Consider the following 22,204-nt stretch of genomic DNA (forward strand, 5'->3'; position numbering starts at 1 on the left):
GGTCCTTCCTGCCTCTCCCAGCTTCTGGGGGCCCCAGGGGCCCCTTGGCTTGTGGCCGCATCACTCCAATCTCTGCCTCCATCTTTGCACGACGTTCTTCTCTCCCCTGCATCTTCTTTTTCTGTCTTATAAGGACACTGTTATGGGATTGAGGGCCCATCTGGGTAATCCAGGTGATCCCGTCTGCAGATCCTTCACTTGGTGTCTTAGTCTGTTGGGCTCCTATAACAAAACCCCACAGACCGTGTGGCTTAAACACGTATGTACTTCTCACAGTCCTGGAGGCTGGAAGCCCAGGGTCAAGGCGCCAGCAGATTCAGTATCCAGTGGGGCCACTTCCTGCTTCACAGACGGCGTCTGCTCATTGTGTCCTCACGGGGCAGAAGGGGCCAGGGAGCTCTCTGAGGTCCCTTTATAAGGGCGCTAATCCCATCCTGGGGGCTCCATCCTCATGACCTCATCACCTCCCAAAGGCCCCCCTCCTAACACCATCTCTTTGGGGGTTAGGCTTCAGCATACGAATTTAGGGGGACCCAGACATTCAGTCCATAGCATTCAGTCACATCTGCAAAGACCTTTTCCCAAATAAGGTTGCGCTCACAGGCCCTGGGGGTTAGCGCACAGACGCTTCTCTTCAGGGCCACCTTTCAGCTCAGCACAGCCAGCAGCCGCGGGGCACGGTTTGCGTTTGTTCTGCCTGATTGTTTTTCCTATCCTGTGCCCATGAAAACACATGAGGGGCAGGGCTAGTTTTATTTCTTTTTTAATACGAAAATGGGGTCACGCTGTGACTTCTGTTCAGCGTCGTGCACTTGCACCTGACTCCTGTCAGTTCACGCAAATTGACCTTGTTGTTAGTACCATCCTGTTCCATTGATAACCAAGAAGAAGGCCATTTTTCTCTACAGTAAGATGATCTTTTTTCCCTGCCTCACATCTGTTTTCATTTCCTCAGGCTTAAGTGGAACCCCTTAATTTCTCCTACAGATCCACGTTTAAGAGACTTTTCCTGCACAAGAACAAAGATAAAAAATATAGCCTGGAGGGCATGGAGGAGATCGAGAACTTGGTACCCGGCCACATCGTGCTGGAAGCCACCACCGTGAAGAAGAATCTGGAAGGTTGGTCACCCACAGCCTCAGCACCAGGTCTCCCAGGGTCATGGACGGTCCCCAGGTGGGGCCTTGGGCACAGGGCTTCAAGGTTGGTCCTGGGCCCCGAGGGCGCTGTCTGGTGGTGGACCCTGGTGCGCAGTGGGGCGGGGTCCTGGCTCTGTGCGTTAATGACCATGCCTCAAAGGGCCAACCCATGTCCTCCCCTGGAACCCGCCCTCACCATTCACCCTTCCCCTCCAGCCTCCTCTGGCCACCAGCACCACCACGCTGCAGGTGAGAAGCACACCAAGGAGCCAGGAGGCAAAGGGAAGAAGAACAGAAACCTCAAGATTGGCAAAATCACCGTGTCGGAGAAGTGGCGGGAGTCGGTGTTCCGCAAGATCACCAACGCCAACGAGCTCAAGTTCTTAGATGAGTTCCTGCTCAACAAGGTGGGCTGGCGGGGGTGGCGGGGAGGGGTACGCACTCGCAGGGTCAGACCAGGCCTCCCCAGAAGGGCCTTCACCTCCTGGCAGAGTTTTTCAAGCTGCCACAGCACAGCCCTTAATGGGCCAGGAACAGAAAGTCCAGGTGCACAGTTTCAACACATAGAAAGTTCCAGAAATCAGACACTTATTCCTGAGTTTGGCATCAGCTTGTTTTTCTGCAAAACCCAGCCTGGGCTCACGTGAGACCATTTGTAGCCTACATTCATCTCACTCAACGTGGACATTTCCATTTCATGCAGAATGTCAGGGCGTCTTACTATGGGGGCTACACAGCATGTGTGAAATAGCGTTACACCCGAAGCCTCTGATTCTAGAATATGCTGGTCCCGAGGGGCTCCGGTGAGGTGCGGTGGCCTGTGCTGGAGTCATCTAGAGCAGGCGTGTGTGTGCACGCACGCGTGGGTCGGGCCTCCGTCAGCTGCATTTTGTCCTATGGTCCCTGCCCTGGCAGTCCGAAATCTGTGGTGAAGACACCTCATGTGTTCTCACAGTGCCCTTGGGGGCGGCTGCACCACTTTCTCACACACACCAGGAAAATAGGAACACCAGCATCCAGAGTACCTTCTGTGCAGGGCGCTGGACACACCGTGTCCCACCAGGCTGTCCCTGGGTCCTGCGGCCTTCCCTTATCCTGCTGCAAGCTTCCTACAGTCATGTCACTTAACCCTGGGGACACGTTCTGAGAAACAAGTCATTAGGTGATTTCGTCATACAGACATCTCAGAGTGTCCTTACACAAACCTAGATGGTCTAGCCCACTACACACCTAGGCTCTATGCCACTGATCTTATGCAACCACCGTAATCTGTGCGGTTTGTCGCTGACCGAAACGTCGTTATGCAGCGCATGACCATATTTTATTTAGAACACACTTTTACAAAATGCATTTGGTCCGAGGCAGACACTGATTGAGCACTTACTGTGTACAGCAGAGGTGAATAAAGCCATGGCCTGTGCCTGGGGTGTTCACGGCCCAGCTGCGGGCAATCCCCCGGCAGACAGAGGGGTATCTGGGAGCTTTGCAGAGGGGCAGTGGGCTGACTGGGACACCGAAGGGGCCGAAGACCCAGTGAAAGGCGGAGGCGTCATGAGATGACCCGGCCATTTGAGGCAGCCCTGGCTGTGGGGTGTGGCTGGGCGCTGAGCACCTGTGTGGGGCGGCAGGAAGGGCGCCCGCTAAACCAGCAGTTCTCAACGAGGCAAGTGTGCCCCCAGGGGACACTCGGTCCTCACGACCGGGCAGTGCTACCGCCGTCTGGTTGGGGGAGGGCAGGGATGCTGCTCGGCACCCCACAGTGAGCAGTGGAACCACAAGTGCTGAGAGCTTTAACCTGGGCTCACGAGATCAGAGGGACCAGGGTTGGCCAGAGGGCCCGGATATTCTTCAAGCCCAGGGCAGCCAGGGAAGGACTTAGGACAGGGCAGAGTGGTGGGTCAGCGCGTCCCTCCCTCTCTCCCTCTCCAGATAAATGATCTGCGTTCCCAGAAGACTCCCATCGAGAGCTTATTCATCGAGGCCACCGAGAAGTTCAGGAGCAATCTCAAAACCATGTACTCCGTCCCCGTACGTGGAGCCCCAGCCCAGGGAGGGCCACGGCAACCCCCCGGGCGCCCCGTCTGTCTATCCCGGGGGGTCACACTTCGCATCCCTGCAGAATGGGAAGATCCATGTCGGCTACAAGGACCTGATGGAGAACTACCAGATTGTTGTGAGCAACCTAGCGGCCGAGCGTGGCGAGAAGGACCCCAACCTGGTTCTCAACCTCTTCCAGTCGCTGCTCGACGAGTTCACACGCGGGTACACCAAGAACGACTTCGAGCTGCCCAAGGTGGGTAGTGCCGCTTGAGTGAGGGCAGGGGCGGGGGCGTCCCCAGGGGCATCGGCAGGGGCCTGCAGGGGCCTGCATGGACCTCACCTTTGTGCTCCTTACAGCAGAGCAAAGCCCAGAAGAAGAAGCGGAAGCAGGAACGCGCTGTGAGTATGTGTGTGCACATGCACATGCGAGTGTGCACGTATCTGAGCGTAGGTATGTGTGAGTGCATGCAGGGACGTCTTCCCGCCTAGCCCTAAGGAACCCTAGTCGTGAATGAGCAGTCCCCATGAGCTGCCGCAGGCGGCGACCCCCTCGGGGTCCGCCCTGGCTGCTCAGCATCTCCTCCGCGGCCCCCAGGTCCAGCAGCACAACGGGCACGTGTTCGTGAGCTACCAGGTGAGCATCCCGCAGTCATGCGAGCAGTGCCTCTCCTACATCTGGCTCATGGACAAGGCCCTGCTCTGCAGCGGTGAGTGTCCCGACCCCCACGCCCCCTTCACCACACCACCACCCTCCCCAAACCTCCCGACCCCTGCTATGCACCAGGGATCTTTCTGGAACACTGCCCCAGCCACATTTCACCCACTGACACTCCCATCATCACCCTGAGGCGGAGCCTGGTTCCTTGCTGGCCCTGAGCCCCCAGCTCCGCAGCCTCCCCTCCACACGCTTACCTGGGCAGGCCTCTGGGCCTTCGTACACACTGCTCCCTGAGTCCACAGCGAATCCAGTCATTCCCCATGGGGACCCTGAGAGACCAGGCCCAGCTCAGGATGGCCCAGCAGCCCCCAGTCAGGGGACCAGGAGAGGCCAGGCCAGCAGCGGAGCTGTGGGGTCAGGTGGCCTCTGGCGGTGGCACTTTCCTACCAAGACCAGCAGGCCTGGCTCTCTTCTCAGCCCAGGGCCTCCTCTCCCCTTGGCCTGTGTGAGGAGCAGTCCGCCACCCCACATGCACCGTACTTACCTGGGCACTTGTCACTATCCTGAGACAAGGACACCCAGACGCCCCTCCTTTCTGTCATAGCTGATTTCTCCTCTCCGTGCGTCGTGTCAGCTAGATAGTCTGAGGGCTTGGTGTCGGGAGAAACAACAGCGACATCACTTGTGCCATAATGGCTGAGTCCCCAGGGCCGCCTCCCGGCAGGACCGAGGCCCTCCAAAGCCCTGGTCCTGTCCTGCTGGCCGGGCTGGCTCTGAGGCCACTGATGGTCGCCAGTTGTGAACACCTGCCCAAACGGCTTCCTCACTTGGGAGCCAGGGCGGAGATTTGTATGGTGCAAGTTTAGAAGCTGGTCGGTACACCTCCGGCCACTGGGACCTGGGGTCCCTGACACACCATCTGTGATGCCCCCATGATCTCCTAGTGTGCAAGATGACCTGCCACAAGAAGTGCGTGCACAAGATTCAGACCTACTGCTCTTATACATGCGGGAGGAAGGTGAGCCCGCCGTGGCCAGGAACTTTCCAGAACGACTGTCAGTCCAGAGTTGGGTGCCTGGGGGAGGCCATCCTGAGAGGTGCGGAGGAGAGGGTGTGCTTGGCCTGAGGCCAAGGGAGGGCGTCAGGTGGGAGCAAGGCGCTGACGTGGGGGGCTCTCCTGTAGCAGAGCACACCCGATCCTGTCAGAGTCCCTCGAGGTCCCCTGAGGCAGGGGCCAGCTTGTGTGTGCATCTCAGACCCCTGGCCCTGCTCCTCCCTCCTCCAGGTGTTCTGCACAGGATGGAGGCAGGGTCCCGGGTGCTGGGGCTGCAGGAGCCGTGGGTGCTCCACATAGGGGGCCCTGCCCAGTGGCCATCGAGCTGACCTCTGCAGCCTGGCACCCCCAGCAGCCTGCAACGGGGGGCGAGGGACAAGGAGGGTCGGAGCCCCCAGAGGAGACATGAGGGGCAGCCAGGGAGGACAGATGGCCACCCCGGTGGACTAACTGCCACCCCGGTGTTGCAGAGCGAGCCGGGCACCGAGCCAGGCCACTTCGGCGTGTGTGTGGACAGTCTGACCAGCGACAAGGCCTCGGTGCCCATTGTGCTGGAGAAGCTTCTGGAACATGTGGAGATGCATGGCCTGTACACCGAGGGTCTCTACCGCAAGTCGGGTGCCGCCAACCGCACACGGGAGCTCCGGCAGGCGCTGCAGACAGGTGGGTGCTGTGGGAGGCGGGGCTGCAGGCTGGCAGGTGTGGGGGGGGTGCCCCCTCCTGCCTGCGCTGCGCTCACCGGCCATGCCCCCTCCCTGCAGACCCTGCAGCAGTCAAGCTGGAGGACTTCCCCATCCATGCCATCACCGGAGTGCTCAAGCAGTGGCTGCGGGAACTGCCCGAGCCCCTCATGACCTTTGCCCAGTACGGCGACTTCCTCCGAGCCGTCGGTGAGTCCCCTGGAGGCGGTGAGGGCAGGCAGGTGGCCAAAGTTGGAGGTAGGAGCCGCCAGCACTCGCCATGGACAGCCGGAGTGGGGGTCCACCCCATCACAGCTGGGAAACCGAGGCCTGGGGTGGGCCTGGGACCCTTCTGTGGCCCTGCATTCTTGCCACACATCCATCCCAGGCCCCCCCACGGTGGGAGGCTCCCCTGTGCCCCAGGGCGTGTCTGGGTGGGTCCCACCGGGAGCTCATGCCCAGGCCCTCCTAGAACTGCCGGAGAAGCAGGAGCAGCTGGCCGCCATCTACGCCGTCCTGGAGCACCTGCCCGAAGCCAACCACAACTCCCTGGAGCGGCTCGTCTTCCACCTTGTCAAGCAAGTGCCCGCCCGCCCGCTCTCTGAGGGGTGGGGTCCCCGCCTGGAACCTGCCACAGCGTTCCCGGGCCAGCACTCTCTGCTGGTTCTGAGCCTGGCCGTGGGCCAGTGTTGGCAGTCTGCAGGGGCCCCGGCTCCATGGTGGCGCCTCTCTGCACCGCGGAGGCGAGCATTTCCCACCTCCCAGCTGCAGCGGCACCTTCCTGCAGCCACCCTAGGGCTCTGAACTCCCGCCTCGGGGCTTCCTGGCTGCCCCTAACTGCCACTCGCCATGCAGGGTGGCCCTGCTCGAGGATGTGAACCGCATGTCGCCCAGCGCGCTGGCCATCATCTTCGCGCCCTGCCTCCTGCGCTGCCCAGACAACTCGGACCCGCTGACCAGCATGAAGGACGTTCTCAAGATCACCACGTGAGTGCCAGGCCCAGTCGACGCCAGCCCCACCCCCAGCCCGCGCCCAGGGCAGTCCAGCCAGGGACCCCATGACAGCGGGAGAGCCCGATCTGAAACCCTGTGCCGGCTCAGTCCCTCTGTATGTAGATGTGCATGCAGAGAAAAGTCCAGAAGACAACGCCTGGATTGAGATGGCCAGGCAGTGTCCCTGAGCCCTGGGATGGTGGTGGACTTCTTTTGGCCTTTTTATCCATCTTTTTTTCCAGTGTGCTCTGATGAGCACACGTGACGTCTGTACTAAAACCAACTTCTAACAAAGTCTGGAGGTGGGGCGCTGGCTGCTGTGAGTGGGGAGCGGGGCTCCCCTCTCACGTAAGGGACAAGAAGCAGCCCCCACATCACGGGGCTCACGCACACCCAGACCTGGGCGGAGACGTGGCAGCGTCTCTCCTCAGGCAGCAAGGGCATCACTTCCAAGTTCTTTTGAGGCTGCAGAACCAAAAAAGAGGAGAAATCCCTTACCCCTCATCTCAAGGCGAGGAGCAGACGGTGACCACCAACATCCCGGCCTCCGGTAGCTGTGAGCGGCGGCAGCAAATGGAAGTCATGGTGTTTCTTCTTTCCCCAGAGCCATCTGTAAAAGTTCACAGAAAGTTCCTCAAAAGAACTCAGGAGGTCGTCAGATCTCAGTCGCTAAGAGGACGTTGTTTAGGCTGCGAGTTGTAAAAACAAGAACCTGTCACCCTAGGAAGTTTTCTGAGGCAAACACACAGAGAAGGCCTGACAATATGTCCCCCAGCAGTTAAGGAACAGGAACAGGCAGTGAGGAAAGGAGCCCTGTGTGGCCCTGACACCCCCAGGCGGTGGGATGGTGTCCTGCACAGATTTACTTCCGGCCTCTTCAGCTCATTCTTTGGTCTTTTCTTATGTGGTTGTGATGGTGGGAAATTGAGTCATGACTGCCTCTCCATCCAGGCTGAGTCCCCCCGGTACTGACCACTCTGGGCTGAGTCCCCCTGGTACTGACCACTCTGGGCTGAGTCCCCCCCAGTACTGACCACTCTGGGCTGAGTCTCCCCTGGTACTGCCCACCAAGCAGATGTGCGGTGGGCAGAGCGCATGTTTGGGAGCCCTTGGGGCTGGCTGCCTGCAGCCCCTGGGACTAGGCACCCCACCTCCCTGCGCCTCATACTTCTGTGTGAGGCAGGATCATCCCACCCTGCAGGGGGACTAGGAGGGGTCTGTTCATTCTGACCTGTTGTACTGAACCTCCTCTTTCAAACAAGAGGCTTGTTGAGGTAGGGACTCAAGCTCAGAGGTGGAGTGAGCTGCCTGAGGTCACACAATGAGTGAGAGGGGCCGAGACGGGAGCCACAGCCGTGTCCTTGGCCCTGCCTGGTCTCTAGATGGGTCTCTGCTCAGCCACTGCTCCCCAGTCTCCAGCTAGCGCCTCCCTGGATGCAGGGGCCCCTACACCCACTATCCCTGGGAGGGTAACTGAGTTGCCTTCTCCACAGGTGTGTGGAGATGCTGATCAAGGAGCAGATGAGGAAGTACAAGGTGAAGATGGAGGAGATCAACCAGCTGGAGGCAGCAGAGAGCATGGCGATCCGGAGACTCTCACTCCTGCGACAGAACACTGTGAGCATGTGGGCGGGACTCGGGGGTTGGGCGCGGTCTCCACCCCTCAGACTCCCCACACCCTTGGCCACAGGCAGCCTGGCCAGGGGCCTCAAGGCAGCAGGGTTAGAGGCCCATTCCCAGCCTCAGGCAAACGCCCCTCTCAGAGGGCAGCGGGCGACCTGTCACTCTCTTGGCAGTGGTTCGGGTCATTCTTCAGCTCCATCCCTTGCTGACCTGGGCCCCCGCCCACAAGGAAACGTTCCCACAGCAGAAGTGGCTCCACACTAGGGAGTGGGGGGTGGGGGAGCGGGTGGGGGCGGGTCCTGGGCTACTGTGGGAGGACCCTTATCTTTGTCCCTGCGGTCAGATGTGGCCCGGTGTCCTTGACGCACACCTTTGTCAGGGTCAGTGGCCCCCAGTGGTCACCCTCTGTTCATCTCTCCCCCAGCCATGGCCTCTCAAACTGGGGTTTTCGTCTCCCTATGAGGCGATGCTGGTATGTACACGCTTAGCAGCCGCCCTGCATGTCTCCCCCAGCGGTGCATGCTGGGGTTCCCCTTGGCCCAGGGCCCTTGTAGGATAGACCTAGTGTGTCCTGACCTTTCCGAAGTGCATGCTGGGGGAGGCCTGTGCCTGCTGACCACCTGTGTGAGAAGGACGACTAACCAGCAGAGCGCCGGCCACCCCCTCCCCGCGTGACCCTGGAGAAGCCTCACTAAGCCCACTGTCCACGTCAGAACTAATCTCCCAGGCCGCTCACACCGCCCTCTCTGCCAGCCCAGGGGGCCGGCCAGACCTGCTGCTTCTCTGTTGCAGAACAAGAGCCCCAAGGCCCGGGTGAGTAGCAGCGGCGGCCTGGAGGAGCTGGACGTGCTGCCAGAGGAGGAGGTGGCCGGTGGCGACGAGGACCGCGAGAAGGAGATGCTCATGGAGCGGATCCAGTCCATCAAGGAAGAGAAGCAAGTGTTCCTCCATCCCCTTCCAGCGCCCTCCACCACAGGGAGCCTGGCCCTTAGAGGCTGCCAGGCTAGGCTCCTCGCATCGTCCAGGACCCACTTCAACGGGTGCCGCTGTCCTGAAACCCCATGCTTGACCACAGGGAACCACGGTGACCCACACCGTGGGAGAGCTGAGGCGACAGAGGGGTGATGCCCAGACTTTGTCCAGAAGTTGGCCTTAGTTAGGGTGACTAATTTGTTGTCCAGTCAAGATGTGAAGGGGGGTGTTATTAAAAATGCTGCCAAGAGAATAGGAGTGACCCAGGCCGCCCCGTCACCCTAGTCTTAGGAACAGGGGAGGGCAATGCAGGTGGAGGGAAACACGTGCAAAGGTCCTGAGGCAGAAGCTCCTCACCAGCTCAGTCCTGGCCCAGGTGCCTGGCTTCCCTCAGCAGCCGGACACCTTCTTCCCGTCAGCTTCACAGGGCCGGGGTGATTTGGGCCAGGTGTGCTTTGGGGGTGGAAGTGGGGTGCTGGGGGCAGGGAGTACCATCCAGGACCAGGACGGCCTGCTCTGTACCCTACCAGCCTGGCACTTTCCGTGGGGTGGTCTTTCGCCATGGGAACAGCCTCGGACACTGTGACCTCCTCCCCAGGGAGGACATCACCTACCGGCTGCCGGAGCTGGACCCGCGGGGCTCCGATGAGGAGAACCTGGACTCGGAGACGTCGGCCAGCACCGAGAGCCTGTTGGAGGAGCGGGCTGGGCGGGGGGCCTCGGAAGGTCAGTATTAAGGTAGCGTCTGCTTTTTTCCTTCCCGTGTCCACCACCGCCGGCCCCGGGGCGAGGGACCATGTGGCGGCCCTGAAGCTGCAGTAACCCTGCCATCTGTCTCTCAAAAGGGCCCCCTGCGCCTGCTCTCCCCTGCCCCAGTGTACCCACCCCGAGCCCCCTCCCCACGGCGGCCGCCCCTCCGCGACGAAGGCCGTCGTCCTTCATGACGGTCAGAGTGAAGACGCCCCGGCGGACCCCCATCATGCCCACGGCGAACATCAAGCTCCCACCTGGCCTGCCCTCCCACCTTCCCAGCCGGGCGCCGGGGCCCCAGGAGGCTGCTGCCCCGGTGAGACGCCGAGAGCCACCCGCCCGCCGCCCGGACCAGGTACACTCTGTGTATATCACGCCCTGCGCTCACCTGCCCGCGAGGGGTGCTCAGGAGCCCGTGGACAAGGACGACCGGCCACCTGGGGCCAAGCGAAGGTACTCGGACCCTCCCACCTACTGCCTGCCCCCCACCTCGGGCCAGGCCAACGGCTGAGGGCCCACAGCCGTCTGTCCACATGTCCGAGGACAGCCCAGAGCCAGCATTCAGCTCGCCGAGAAGGATCCGGAATGAAAAGCTGCAAGAGCGATGTGGGGGGGAGCAACGGCTCCCAGTGCAGGGTCGAGGCCGGGAGAGGCCAGCTGAGGCTGGGCCGCCCTCGCTGAGCCTCCACGCTGCGCAATCGCGCCCACCCAGAGCACGGAATCACGGCGGGCCACCTAGCATCTCCCACCTCCCATTTTGTAATTTTTTACAGTAACTGTTTTTTTGTGCGTGGTTTACATAACTTTAAACTGTAACAGCCTTAACGGAAGACCAAATTGTTTTTTATATGTGTCTGTACGACCTTTTATATTAACGCGCTGCATCTCCTTTATAACCTGGACATCAGTCTTCAAAGCTAAGCCCACGCAGCCGCCACGCTTCAGAGGCTCAGCCCTGCGCTGGGAGCGCTCTGGGCGGTCCAGGGCCAGGACCCTGCACGAGGGGTTTAGACACTCGGGCCGCATGACCGCCTTTCTCTCTCTTGGACTCGTCCTCTGGCCGGGGTGCATTTGAGGGAGCGCCAGAGCCCTCCGTGGGGATCAAGGCTGTTGGCTGAGCCAGGACACAAAGCGGGGGGGAGCAGCCTCCACCCGGGGCACCACAGACCTCACGTCCCAGGGAGGCTCCAATGTGGCCGTCATCCTCTGCCCATCCTGGACTCCAGAGGCTGGAGGAGGGCACCCTTGGCACTGCCCCCACCCCCCCCACCTCCACCGTGTGGCAGAACAGGAGCCAGCGACTCAGGACCGCTCACCGGCGGGGAGGGCAAGGCCTGTGTTGTCCCCCTCAGGTCAACAGTGGCAGCCTGGGGATCTCCAGAGGGATGCCCTCAGGTTTGGCCCACTCCCCAGGACACATGTATCCCCTGGACACATGACCACAGGTCTGGGACAAGAGGCACCCAGAGCCGTGTGAAATAAAGACAAAGCGCCTGAGAGATTTGTGTGTGGCTCCTGCTCAAAACACTCCTGGTTGGAGGAGTGGGGCTTCGGTGGGGGCACCCTGCAGCCTCTGCCAAGAGGGGTGCAGGGCAGGGGGTTGTGCCCCTTGTCTGGAAGAACCTGCCTTGATCCTCAGCAAATGCTGCTGTTGGGATCTCCCACGTGCTCCTCACCTGGGCAGGTGGGCTTGTGGAGGTGCTTGACCTGGACATCTGGGGAGAGGGCAGCTCCTGCAGAGTGGCATTCAGTGAGGGGAGCCTGCTGTCCTGGGGGCTGCCTCCTGTCGCCCTGTTTCAGCACCAGCCTCTCCTCAGCTGGGGCGTAAGCGTCAGGTGCAGGGCCATGGGCCAGGGGGGGAGTCTGTTCCTGGTGGGCCGGCAGAGCCAGAGGCCCCCACACATCAGCCGCAGATGAGCTCCCAGGCTGCGATCAGATGGGCAGGTGGGGGACGTGGCTCGCGGGTGGGGCCTGTGAGGGTGGGGTCAGGGGACCGTGAAGAACTTGAGTCCAGACGGCACATGCCAGAGGGTTGGGGGCTTGTCCAAGACCACACAGGTGCGGTGGGGTGGGGCTGGGGTTCAGACCCTGCCCATCTGCCTCTGGAGCCCCCTTTATCCATCCTGGGTTTGGCCTCCTCCGTGGTACTTTGCGAGGACATTAGGCACACCAGTGTGACCAGGACACCGGTGACCTGAGGGCTGCATGCCAGGCTCCGATCCCGTGAAGCCTCCATCCTCACCGCGTCCACTCCAGGAGCGGGGCTCGTGGGACTGGCCTCGGCTTCCTGGGCACCTGGGTGGGCTGGAACTGGCTTCTCTTCACGGGGGTCTGAACGTTAGGGGTGACCCGGCCCCGCCTCCTGCTCGCAGGGCTAGTTCGTGTGCCCCTTGAGACAGGCACTGTCCCACTCCCCATTCCCCAAGGGAGGAAACAGGCCCAGAAACAGCGGGGGACGGAGTCTGGCGCCCGGAAGCTCACAACCGCAGAAGATTGGATGGGCCCCTAAGCCAGCCCAGGGCCTCTCCCCCGGAAGAAGTCGGGGAAGGCTGGCCGGATGCGCAAAACCTCAGTGTGGGAAGAATCCAGGCAGCAGTGGATGTGGGGGAGGCACTTTGAGCAGGGGGAAAGGAATGAGCAAAGGACACGTTGTACGTGGGCCTGAAACCGCAGGACCTGGTCCTTTCAACCATTCCTGAGGGTTAAGATGCTCTGGAGGAAAAGCAGGCGATTCAGCCCTGAGTAACTATGGACGAGGATGGCGCCTCTCCTTGAAATAAAATATTATTGCCACCCCAAAGAAAGATGGAACGGCGAGCGAGCTGAGCTCATCCAACCGGAAGGAAGCCAAATGAAGGCACTTCCGCCATCTCTTAAGATGGCGCCGGCGGAAGGGGCGAGGTAGCACCGTGGGGGTGATGGCAGCGTCGAGGCTGGAGCTCAACTTGGTGCGGCTGCTGTGCCGCTGCGAGGCGATGGCAGCGGAGAAGAGGGACCCGGACGAGTGGCGTCTGGAGAAGGTGGGAGAAGCCCGCGGGGCAGCGTAGAGCCTGACTCCGGGACAGTGGGCCCGGAGCTGGCGGCCACCGGTTCCGACTCCCCTGCCCCAACAGCCACCCTGGCCACGCCCCTTCCGGTCGGCGCCGCTACGTCCACCTGCAGCTCCCGTCTCTGGGGTTCCGCTGGCCGCGCCTCCTTGACGCTTGGCCCCTCCCACTTCCGAGCCCCGCCCCTTGCTGGCTCTGGCCCCTTTGAGCAGGATGGGAAGAAGTGGGGGTGTGGGACCGGGCTGACGCTGCGCTGTCTCTCCCCAGTACGTGGGAGCCCTCGAGGACATGCTGCAGGCCTTGAAAGCCCAGGCGAGGTGAGTGCCGGCGGCCACTGGGGTTTCAAATCCGGGGTCGGGGTAGAGCCCTGGGCTCCGGTTCCTGCTGGACCCTTCCCTGAACTGGGACCGTGGGCAGGTTTTCTTTGTCCTCTTCTCGCCTTCTAGCAAACCGGTCTCCGAGGTGATCAATGAGTATGCCCGCAAGGTGGATTTTCTGAAGGGGATGCTGCAGGCAGAGAAGCTGGTGAGCGGGGACGGCCGCCTCCTCAGCCCTCCTCACCCCCAGGACCTGCCCCTCTGGTGACCCCTCATCCCTCTTCTTCAGACCTCCTCCTCCGACAAGGCACTAGCCAACCAGTTCCTGGCTCCTGGCCGCGTGCCCACCACAGCCCGGGAGCGGATACCTGCCACGAAGACAGTGCATCTGCAGTCACGGGCCCGGTACACCAGCGAGATGCGGGATGAGCTGCTGGGTGCGGTAGGACACTCTCCTGGTCCCTGAGGGCCCTTTGGTCAGCGACAGGAGTTCAGGGCCTGGGGCTGGCCAGAACAACAAATACTGTCAGGTGCAGGGACCCTAAGGAGCCCAATAGCCTCCGCCCTGGGCCATCAGGGCTTGATAAATGAACAGGAGTCGGGTACAAGGCAAAAATGACGTGTCCGGTTACGACGAGTGTTTTCATCTGTAAAACAGGATAAGTGTCTTTCTGAGCACTTTACGTGGATCAGGTAAACCCTTCACAACAGGAGCTGTTGGACCAGCCCGGTGGCTTAGCGGTTAAGTGCTCGCGCTCTGCTACTGGCAGCCCGGGTTCGGATCCCGGGCGCACACCAACGTACCGCTTCTCCTGCCATGCTGAGGCCGCGTCCCACATACAGCAACTAGGAGGATGTGCAACTATGACATACAACTATCTACTGGGGCTTTGGGGGACAAAATAAATAAATAAATAAAATTATACAACAGGAGCTGTTGTTACCGATTTATAGACTAAAAAACAGGCTCAGAGGTCATGAGACTTCCCCAGGGCTCTGACTATGGGTGGGGAGTGTCTGAGAGCAGAAAGGACAGGTTTAGGGGCATGACAAAGTGGGTGACTTCACGCTCTCCCTTTTTGCCACAGGACTCTTCTGGAGGTGAGTCGGCCTGAGCAGAACAGGACTTGAGGCCCAGCTGCCTGGGACCAGACATGTGTCCTTGCTGCCCCCATCCCTGGTGCCTGGCCTCACTCCCACAGCCCAGGCAGAGTGTCCCTGGGGGTGTTACTGAGTTATGCCTAGAGGGGGGGCTAGGACAGAGGAGGTGGCCCCCAGAGGAAGCAAAGCTGGAAACTCCCAGCCCACGGGCCAAAGTTAGGCTGCAGGGAGGGACCTGGGGCCGGGGGAGCCCAGCTGGGGGTGAGGAGAACCCCCTAGAAGAGAGCGCGTTTGAGCTCGAGCTTTGAGGCATGGTCAGGAGCCCAGCAGGCAGCAGACAGGACTGGAAAGGGCATTGTGAGTGGCAGGCCTGTGACGGGCAGTGGCCAGGAGGCTGGTCAACAGGAAACCAACCCGCTCTCGTTTCTGCCGGGCCTGTTTCCCTGCAGAGCCCGAGCTGGACGTGCGGAAGAGAAGGTGAGTGTCCTCTGCCCTTGGGCAGCACTGGGGGCCGGGGGGCTGGACGAGCCTTGGGCCCCTGAGGCGCCACCATGAGCATCTAAACCGCCCATCAGAAGCCACTTCTGGGGGTGCTGTTCCCAGAAGCCAGAGCAAAGAAGGGGTAACTGAGCCCCAAGCAGGGCAGTGGCCGGAGCTATAGCCTCTGGGCTCCCTGGGAACGTGTTGGTCTCTTCCCCTCCCCCACCCCACCTCGTGCCCACCTGCCCACCCATGTGTGGGGTCAGTGGGGTGGCAGGGCCCAGGCCAGGAAATGAAAAGCAGTCGGCGGCCGAGTTAGACCTCATCCTGCAGCGACACCAGGACCTCCAGGAGAAGCTGGCAGAGGAGATGCTAGGCCTGGCCCGGAGCCTCAAGACCAACACACTGGCCGCCCAGAGTGTCATCAAGAAGGACAACCAGGTGTGAGGAGTGTGGGAGCTTTGCAGCCTCTGTCCTGGGGCATCAGAGAAGGTTTCCCAGCAGAGGGGCATTGTGGCTGGGGCTTGGCTGGCTGGAGTTTGGTAGAAAGCAAGAATGGCATTCTCAGCAGAGGAAACAGCACCAACAAGGGCCGAGAGGTGCAGACTTGCTGCAGGGTGGTAGGGAGAGGCCACACTTGGCCCCAGTCCTGTTGATGCTCTCCCCACCTCACCTGCAGACCCTGTCGCACTCACTCAAGATGGCTGACCAGAACCTGGAGAAGCTGAAGACAGAATCAGAGCGGCTGGAGCAGCACACACAGAAGTCGGTCAACTGGCTGCTCTGGGCCATGCTTATTATAGTCTGCTTCATCTTCATCAGCATGATCCTCTTCATCCGGATCATGCCCAAACTCAAATAAAGACCTGGCCCAGCCCCCCTTGTCCATCTGTCCTCTGTCTGCCCTCCACCCTGTCCAGGGTTGCCCTTTGGGGTGGGCAACAAGATGGGAGGGTCTTTGGAGGTTCTCAAGAGGCACAGAGACTGCATGAGCAGGGGAGGAAGAAGGTCAGGCTGGGAGGAGGGTAGTGACTCAGCATCCCCCTCCCCCATTTCCCCCTGTTACCACCCCACAATGGACAAGGCCGGGCCCCAAGAAGCCCCAGGAGCCCCCAGTCTGGTATAGTGGAAGCCAAACTCAATGCCTTCAGCCCTGTGGGGTCAGAGTGGGGCCATGCCTGGAGGTCAGCCTGGAGGAGGACGTATTGGTGCTGGGCCTTCCTTGGGATTAAAGGTGATAATTCAGAGACAGGTCTTAGCCCCGCCACAGCTCTCAGGAAACCACAGAGGCTTCACCCAGTCATTCGCCAAACACCTGAGGGTCTGTGGAGGCCCTACCCTGCCCAGGTCATAGTCTGATCATTTCAGATGAGAACTGGGTGGGCACTGGAGTTGGGACCCTGCAAGTGGAGTGGGAGTCCCAGGAGAGCCGCTGCTCCTGGGCTCACCCCACTCCAGACAGTGTGGCAAAGCCCATGATGGGTGACTGAGGGAGCGCAGTGAGGGAGGGTGGGCAGGGGACAGGTGCATGGGGGTGTCTGTCACAGGCTCGGAGGGTGAGCGGGCACTGTGGGACCCCATCAGCTCAGGTGCAAAACCACCAGATAGAGCTTTCTGTAAGCTCTAGTGGCAACTTTTAAAAAACAGATCAGAAGAAGGCTGACATCTGAGATGCCGAGATGCTTCAGTTTTAGGAAGCCTGTCAATAGCTACATTAAGGCATCAGAAAACAAAATCGTAGGCAGGGTCTAGAGGGTGAAATGGGACTTTGTACTGTTCAGCATCTGTTACTCAACATCTCTTAATAAACAATAAGGAATAGATGGATATTTTCCTCATTTAACTGAAAAATCTCAAGCTAAAGACAGCCTTGAGTTTAATGGGCAAATACTGGAAGTTCTGCCGTCAAAGTGAGGAAGGGGGAGGGGTGCCCACGGTCCACCCACCTTCCCAGTGATTCCACAGTCTAGAGGTGCTAGTCGATGCAACTGGACAAAAAGAAATGAGATTGGAAAGTGAGAAAAGAGGCAAAATTATTTGCAGATGATACAACTGTCTATATGAAAGACCCAAGTAAACCAATTGAAAAGCTATTCCAGTAGGAGAATCAGTAAACTGGCAAGGAACTTAATGAATATTTAAATTAGTTTCCTATAGGCAAAAAAAAAGCACTGCAAAATATATTGGAAGATCTAATTTATAATAACAGCCAAAAAGACATACTATCTGAGTAAACTAACTTCCTCAATATATGAAGATCTCCTAAAAATCAACAAGAAAGAGTTGCAGGAAATAAGCAAGAAAAGAAATATAAATGGTTTCTAAACTTTTTCACTCACCAGATTAGGCAAGATGTAAAACTTTGAAAATACGCTTGTGGGGAACTGATAACATCGGGGTTGCAAAGGTTGTGGGGAAACCAGCATTTCTCTCTGCTGGTCAGAACATCAATGGCATGACCTCACTGAAGAACAACTTGACAGTACCTTTCCAAATTAAAATGCAGTTTCCTTTGCCCAGGGAATTACACTTCTAGGGATTTATCTGACATAATTCTCCCACAAGTGGCCAAAGAAATTTGCATGTGAATACTTTTTGCAGAGTTGTCTGTAGTGAGGAAAATATTTATATTTGCTTGTCATTTAATTAAGATCTTTCCAGAAGGAGACACAATTAGCTGCTGCCTCTGGGGCCAGGAGTGGGTGAGAAATTCACTTTTGCCCTACGCGTCATTTCTAGTGTTTGAATTCTCTAAACAAGGCTCAGGTGATTAATCAAATATTTTAAAAATATAATTGCTGGGGCCGGCCCAGTGGCATAGTGGTTAAGTTCACACGCTCCACTTCCACGGCCTGGGGTTCGCCAGTTCAGATCCCAGACGCGGACTTACAGCATTCATGGAGCCAAGCTGAGGCAGCGTGCCCCACAGAAGAGCTATAATACTACAACTATGTACTGGGGCTTTGGGGAGAAAAAAGAAAAAAAAAAAAGGAAGATTGGCAACAGCGCAGGGCCAATCTTCCTCAAAAAAAATTTTTTTTCAGGAAAAAACCATATATATAATTGCTGAGCAAACAGATAAGTGCAAGTTCGCCAAAACCAGCGGCTTTTCAGACAAATTTAGAGTCAGAGACGTTGAGTCGCCGGCACCAAACACACAGCAGGTCTCAGTCTCCGCCCCACGCGAACCTGGCTTCAAGGGCGTGGGTCCGCTTTCGCTGTGGCCAGGCCCCGCCCCCGCTCCGCCAACCACGCCCCATCCCCCCAGGCCCCGCCCCCGCCTTGCGCCCGACCCCGCCAGTTGGGTCCAATCTTGCAGTTAATGCACAGCCCGGACTCCGGCGCCTCTCCGGGAGCGGACCCAGGCTCGGAGCCTCGGACGCTGGGACAGGTGACCCCGGGCGGGAGCGGTCCGTGCGGCCCGCAGCCGGGACGGAGGTCCCGGGGGGGTTTCTCGGGGCGGTGTCCGAGGGCTCCGCGCGCCCCAGCGGGCGAGGCTGCGGCAGCGCAGGGGTTAACGTGAGCCAGTCCGGCACGTCGCGGCTCTTTTGCATAGCGCCCTTCCGGGTTACGCAGCCAGGGGCGGGGCGCCCTGAGGGCCAATCGCGTGCGTCTATGCAAATAGAGGCGGAGCTGGAGAAGGCGCGGGCGGCTTCTGGAGAAGGGTTGGCGGCTCCGGGCCCGCCTCCAGGCGCGTGGTCCTCCGTGTCCGCAGGCCGCCCGCCGACCACGCCCGCCACGCGCGGGCCACCACGCCCCGCGCAGCAGCCGTCCGCCGCCCCGGGGACGCCCGAGCGGCTGCCCCCCGAGACCGATGCCCGCCCGGAAGCCCCCGGAGACCCCCGGCTCCCCGAGGGCCCTGCAGACCCTCCCGCCCGGCCCTGGGCCCCCGGTGAGTCTGAACGAGAGGAAGGTAGGTCCCCAGGCCGAGCCTAGGCCGAGGCTTCATTTTCCCCCAGTTTGAGGGATCCCGGCTTCCCGATTCTCTCGTTAACTCCAAACCATGATTCCTACGGCGTCTGCAGCGACTCGAAACCAGCGCTCGCCGCCCTCTGTGCCAGCCCCAGCCAGGGGCCCACAGGGCAAGGCCCAGGAAGATTGTATTTGAGGATGAGCTGCCCTCCTGGGCCCTTCTGGGCCCCAAGAAGTCTACTGGAACGATCCCTGAGAGGCATATGCCCAGGCCCCACCCAGTGCCCGACTATGAGCTGTGAGTGTCCCCTATGTGGTTCCTGATGCTTGGGAACAGGGAAGGGGCACTGAGGCTGGGGTTTTAACAAGTGAATAAGAGTTTACCAACTAGTAAAAACAGAAAAAGGGCATTTTGGGCAGGGAGACCAGCATGGGCAAAGAAAAACAAATTACACTGATAGGGGGACAGGCAGGGGCTCTTTATACTCACACTCTGACCCCATTTCAATCCCAAAGTAAGTATCCACCAGTGAGCAGTGAGAGGGAGCGGAGCCGCTATGCAGCGGTGTTCCAGGACCAGTACACAGAGTTCTTGGAGCTCCAGCAGGAGGTGGGCTCTGCACAGGCCAAGCTCCAGCAGCTGGAGGCCCTGCTGAACTCACTGCCCCCGCCCCGAAGCCAGGTCAGCAACCAGCTGGAAACGCCTGCCCCACAGCCCTTCCGGGTGGCCGGACCCTGGCCTCCGGGACACCCCCTGGGTCCAGATCTCCAGGCCTCTTCCTCCTCCGGGCTGGGCGGGCACCGTGGCACATGGGCCAAGGTCAGTCCTTGAGGTCCTCCTGTATGAGTCACTTTGTCTAGCTGAGCCTCAGTTTCCCCATCCCTTCTTGGGTATCATCCTTCCTGGACCCCCCCTCTTCCTTCTCCGCTTGCAGAAGGAAGCCTGTGTCGCTGCCCGCGTCTGGAGGGAATTTGAGAAGAAGGAGACGGTGAGTCCCACGTCCTGAGTCCCACAGCCTGGCCTTTGCCCTCCTGAGCCTCCTGTGAGACGGGGACACTTGTGCCCAGTGTCAAGGAAAGAAAATAAGCTCAGAGAGGAAAAGGCAAAAGATCGAATAACTTGAGGGCTGTAGGCCAGACTGCCACAAGGACGTCCCTGGTCTCTCCCTGCCCAGGACCCCAGCTTCCTGGACAAGCAGGCTCGCTGCCGCTACCTGAAGGGCAAACTCAGGCACCTCAAGATGCAGATCCAGAAATTCGACGACCAAGGAGACAGTAAGGGGTCTGTGTACTTCTGAGCGTCCTGCACGCAAGCAGAGGGGCACAGCAGGGTGGAGGTCCCACTCTGCCTGGCTTTTCCTCCCCGCTCCAGGCCTTAGCCTTGCTGTGCCCCCTGCCTGATTGCAAACGCCTCAGCCTTTGAGGTTCAGCTCTGATGGCCCCTCCTCCAGGAAGCCCTCCCAGGACCTTTTTCAGGAACCCCAGCCCTGACCCCATGGCGCCCCCAGGTCTCAGTCAGTCCTCTGGAAGCAGGGCCAACTTTCCATCCCAGTGGAGTAAACATTTATTAAATACCTACTCATGATTTCACTCCATTGTCACCAAAAATCTGTTCTTCCATTTTCTAGAGAGAAAAAATCAAGTTTCCGAGAAAGGGACTTGTCCAGGGTCTCTGGGCGGGGTGTGAACCCGTGTCTGTCCAGGGGGGCTCCCTCTCCCCCAAGAGCGTCAAGTGGCTTTCTGGTGGGAAGCTAAGGGGCCAACCTCCAGCATCCCGTCCTCGGCCGGGTGTCGGGTGGGGGAGCCCCGGGGCCAGGAGTTTCTGCAGGTCTAGTAATGGGGCGAGACGGGCAGAGGGCCCTAGAGTCTTGTGCGGCCACGTTGTGGAGAATTCATGTGGCACGACGCTGGGGACCGCCTGAGGTGGTGGGCTCAGCCCAGGAGCCTGCAGGAGGCCCTGCGCCAGCCTCCACTTCTCCCCCGCGCTGCAGGCTGACCCGTGATTGATGCCGGCGCTATGGGAGCACAGTTCACATGCCTCGGCCTGGGGGAGGGGCCTTTGGTATCCACCCAGTGCCAGGCCCTGGGTGGGTGGGGCCGCGTGATGGGAGGGCAGCAGCTGCCCTCCTTGAGGCTTGGCCTCCCAGGGGAGCCACAGGGAGGCAGACTGCAGGCGGGGAAGGCAGTGCCAGCCACTGGGTCACAGAGAGGCCTCGGTCCAGGATCCGTCCTCGTGGAGTCCCTGTCCTCGGGAAAGACAGCCCTGGGCCAGGTGCGGTAGAGCAATAACAGAGGGCTGGACCGCAGGGTCTAACAACCAGGAGGCTCAAGAGGTCTCCTTGCAGGGGCAGTACAGGTAGAGTTTGTAGGAGAAGCAGGTCGGCAGTCAGGCCGGGACAGACAGCCCAGACTCCGGCCTGGGGGCTGGAACGTTCTTGCTAGTCCTCAGATGTCCTGTGAATCTGAGAAAGGGAGCATTGCTGTCCAGCCCAACTGGAGTGGACATATATTCACTTACCCACAGGACATCTTGGAAGATGCTGACCCAGGGCAGAAAGCAGTCCAGCCTCCAATAGGAGCCCTGCGGCCTCTCCATCCCACTCGCACCCAGTCCCCTTCTGGGTGCAGGGCGCACCCACGAGACCCTCCTTCATTCCACGGGAAGCAGCCTCACCCCCCAACCCTCCCCACCGCCCCCTCTTCCCAGGCCTCCTCCGAGATGGACACGTGGGAGGCTGGGAGTGCTAATGGGGAGAGCATTTTGAGGCCTGGGACTGCCTTCAGGGCTGAGTGCCAGCCCTGACTGCAGGGTGACACCCAAGTTCTTCTCTCTGCTTCAAAAGGGCATCTTTGATGGACAACTTGTCTCTGCCTGGCAAGACCTCAGTCAGGACCAAGAGGTGCCACCCCACCACCACTATCCTAGCGTGTTTTTTTTTTTTTTTTTGCTGAGGAAGACTGGCCCTGAACTAACATCTGTGCCCCTCTTCCTCTATTTTTTTTTTTTTTTTTTTTGTATGTGGGATGCCACCTCATGGTAGCTTGATTAGCGGTGCATAGGCTGGGATCAGAACCTGCAAACCCTTGGCTGCTGAAGCAAATTGTGTGAACTTAACCACTACGCCACCGGGCCAGCCCCTATCCCAGCCTTTTTTACCCACCTCTGGGAGCCACAGTCCTGGCCATGACTCCCATAGGTGCCCTTCCCACTGCAGAGCTGGGGCACCAACTTCCGAGGCCAGGATGGCAGGGTTCTTGGTGACCTGCACCACCCCATATCAACTCCATTAAATCCATGTTTCAAAGTCTATCCTTAGAGGTCCTTGCCTTCCAAATGCCAATCTCAGAAACCGTCAGGAGTTTTTTAGTTACATGGGAGAAGAAATCAAACTGGCTCAAGCACAAAAGGGGAAGTCTGGGCTCATGGAACTGAAACAT

The 22,204-nt window shown here is 59.5% G+C and overlaps 3 protein-coding genes across 11 annotated transcripts in view; all 3 read left to right on the top strand.

Moving 5' to 3' along the window:
- The window catches only part of MYO9B (myosin IXB), an 86,899-nt gene extending 75,491 nt beyond the window's left edge, over window positions 1-11,408 (top strand). For 5 of the 8 annotated variants that reach the window (XM_058563650.1, XM_058563654.1, XM_058563652.1 and 2 more), the window contains 16 exons: window positions 988-1,121; window positions 1,356-1,546; window positions 3,069-3,167; window positions 3,259-3,432; window positions 3,537-3,578; window positions 3,775-3,886; window positions 4,782-4,855; window positions 5,362-5,554; window positions 5,653-5,781; window positions 6,044-6,149; window positions 6,427-6,558; window positions 8,058-8,181; window positions 8,612-8,659; window positions 8,980-9,126; window positions 9,762-9,885; window positions 10,005-11,408. In XM_058563650.1, coding sequence (XP_058419633.1) covers window positions 988-1,121; window positions 1,356-1,546; window positions 3,069-3,167; window positions 3,259-3,432; window positions 3,537-3,578; window positions 3,775-3,886; window positions 4,782-4,855; window positions 5,362-5,554; window positions 5,653-5,781; window positions 6,044-6,149; window positions 6,427-6,558; window positions 8,058-8,181; window positions 8,612-8,659; window positions 8,980-9,126; window positions 9,762-9,885; window positions 10,005-10,420 — 2,245 coding nt within the window. In that variant the 3' untranslated portion in view covers window positions 10,421-11,408. Of the gene's footprint in view, window positions 1-987; window positions 1,122-1,355; window positions 1,547-3,068; window positions 3,168-3,258; window positions 3,433-3,536; window positions 3,579-3,774; window positions 3,887-4,781; window positions 4,856-5,361; window positions 5,555-5,652; window positions 5,782-6,043; window positions 6,150-6,426; window positions 6,559-8,057; window positions 8,182-8,611; window positions 8,660-8,979; window positions 9,127-9,761; window positions 9,898-10,004 lie in introns of all 8 variants that reach the window. The other 3 variants (XM_058563651.1, XM_058563657.1, XM_058563653.1) reach the window with 3 other exon arrangements.
- Window positions 11,409-12,534: 1,126 nt separating this feature from the next.
- Window positions 12,535-15,731, top strand: USE1 (unconventional SNARE in the ER 1). The gene is made up of 8 exons (XM_058563658.1): window positions 12,535-12,929; window positions 13,224-13,273; window positions 13,403-13,481; window positions 13,563-13,715; window positions 14,362-14,374; window positions 14,824-14,851; window positions 15,121-15,295; window positions 15,534-15,731. The coding sequence occupies exons 1-8, from the start codon at window positions 12,828-12,830 to the stop codon at window positions 15,714-15,716; spliced, it is 783 nt and encodes a 260-aa protein (XP_058419641.1). The 5' UTR covers window positions 12,535-12,827; the 3' UTR covers window positions 15,717-15,731.
- A 2,429-nt stretch (window positions 15,732-18,160) lies between these two features.
- OCEL1 (occludin/ELL domain containing 1) lies at window positions 18,161-21,709 on the top strand. Of its 2 annotated transcripts, none has more exons than XM_058563661.1 (6): window positions 18,161-18,245; window positions 18,570-18,746; window positions 18,880-19,064; window positions 19,283-19,448; window positions 19,702-19,755; window positions 21,291-21,709. In XM_058563661.1, exons 1-6 carry the CDS (start codon window positions 18,177-18,179, stop codon window positions 21,567-21,569), a joined length of 930 nt encoding a protein of 309 aa, XP_058419644.1. In that variant the 5' UTR covers window positions 18,161-18,176; the 3' UTR covers window positions 21,570-21,709. The 2 variants fall into 2 exon arrangements, with proteins under 2 accessions (XP_058419644.1, XP_058419645.1); XM_058563662.1 differs by lacking the exon at window positions 21,291-21,709 and adding an exon at window positions 19,942-20,356.
- The last annotated feature ends 495 nt before the right edge of the window (window positions 21,710-22,204 follow it).

Source organism: Diceros bicornis, chromosome 20, assembly GCF_020826845.1.
Source record: "Diceros bicornis minor isolate mBicDic1 chromosome 20, mDicBic1.mat.cur, whole genome shotgun sequence".
NCBI classification, from domain to species: Eukaryota; Metazoa; Chordata; class Mammalia; order Perissodactyla; family Rhinocerotidae; genus Diceros; species Diceros bicornis.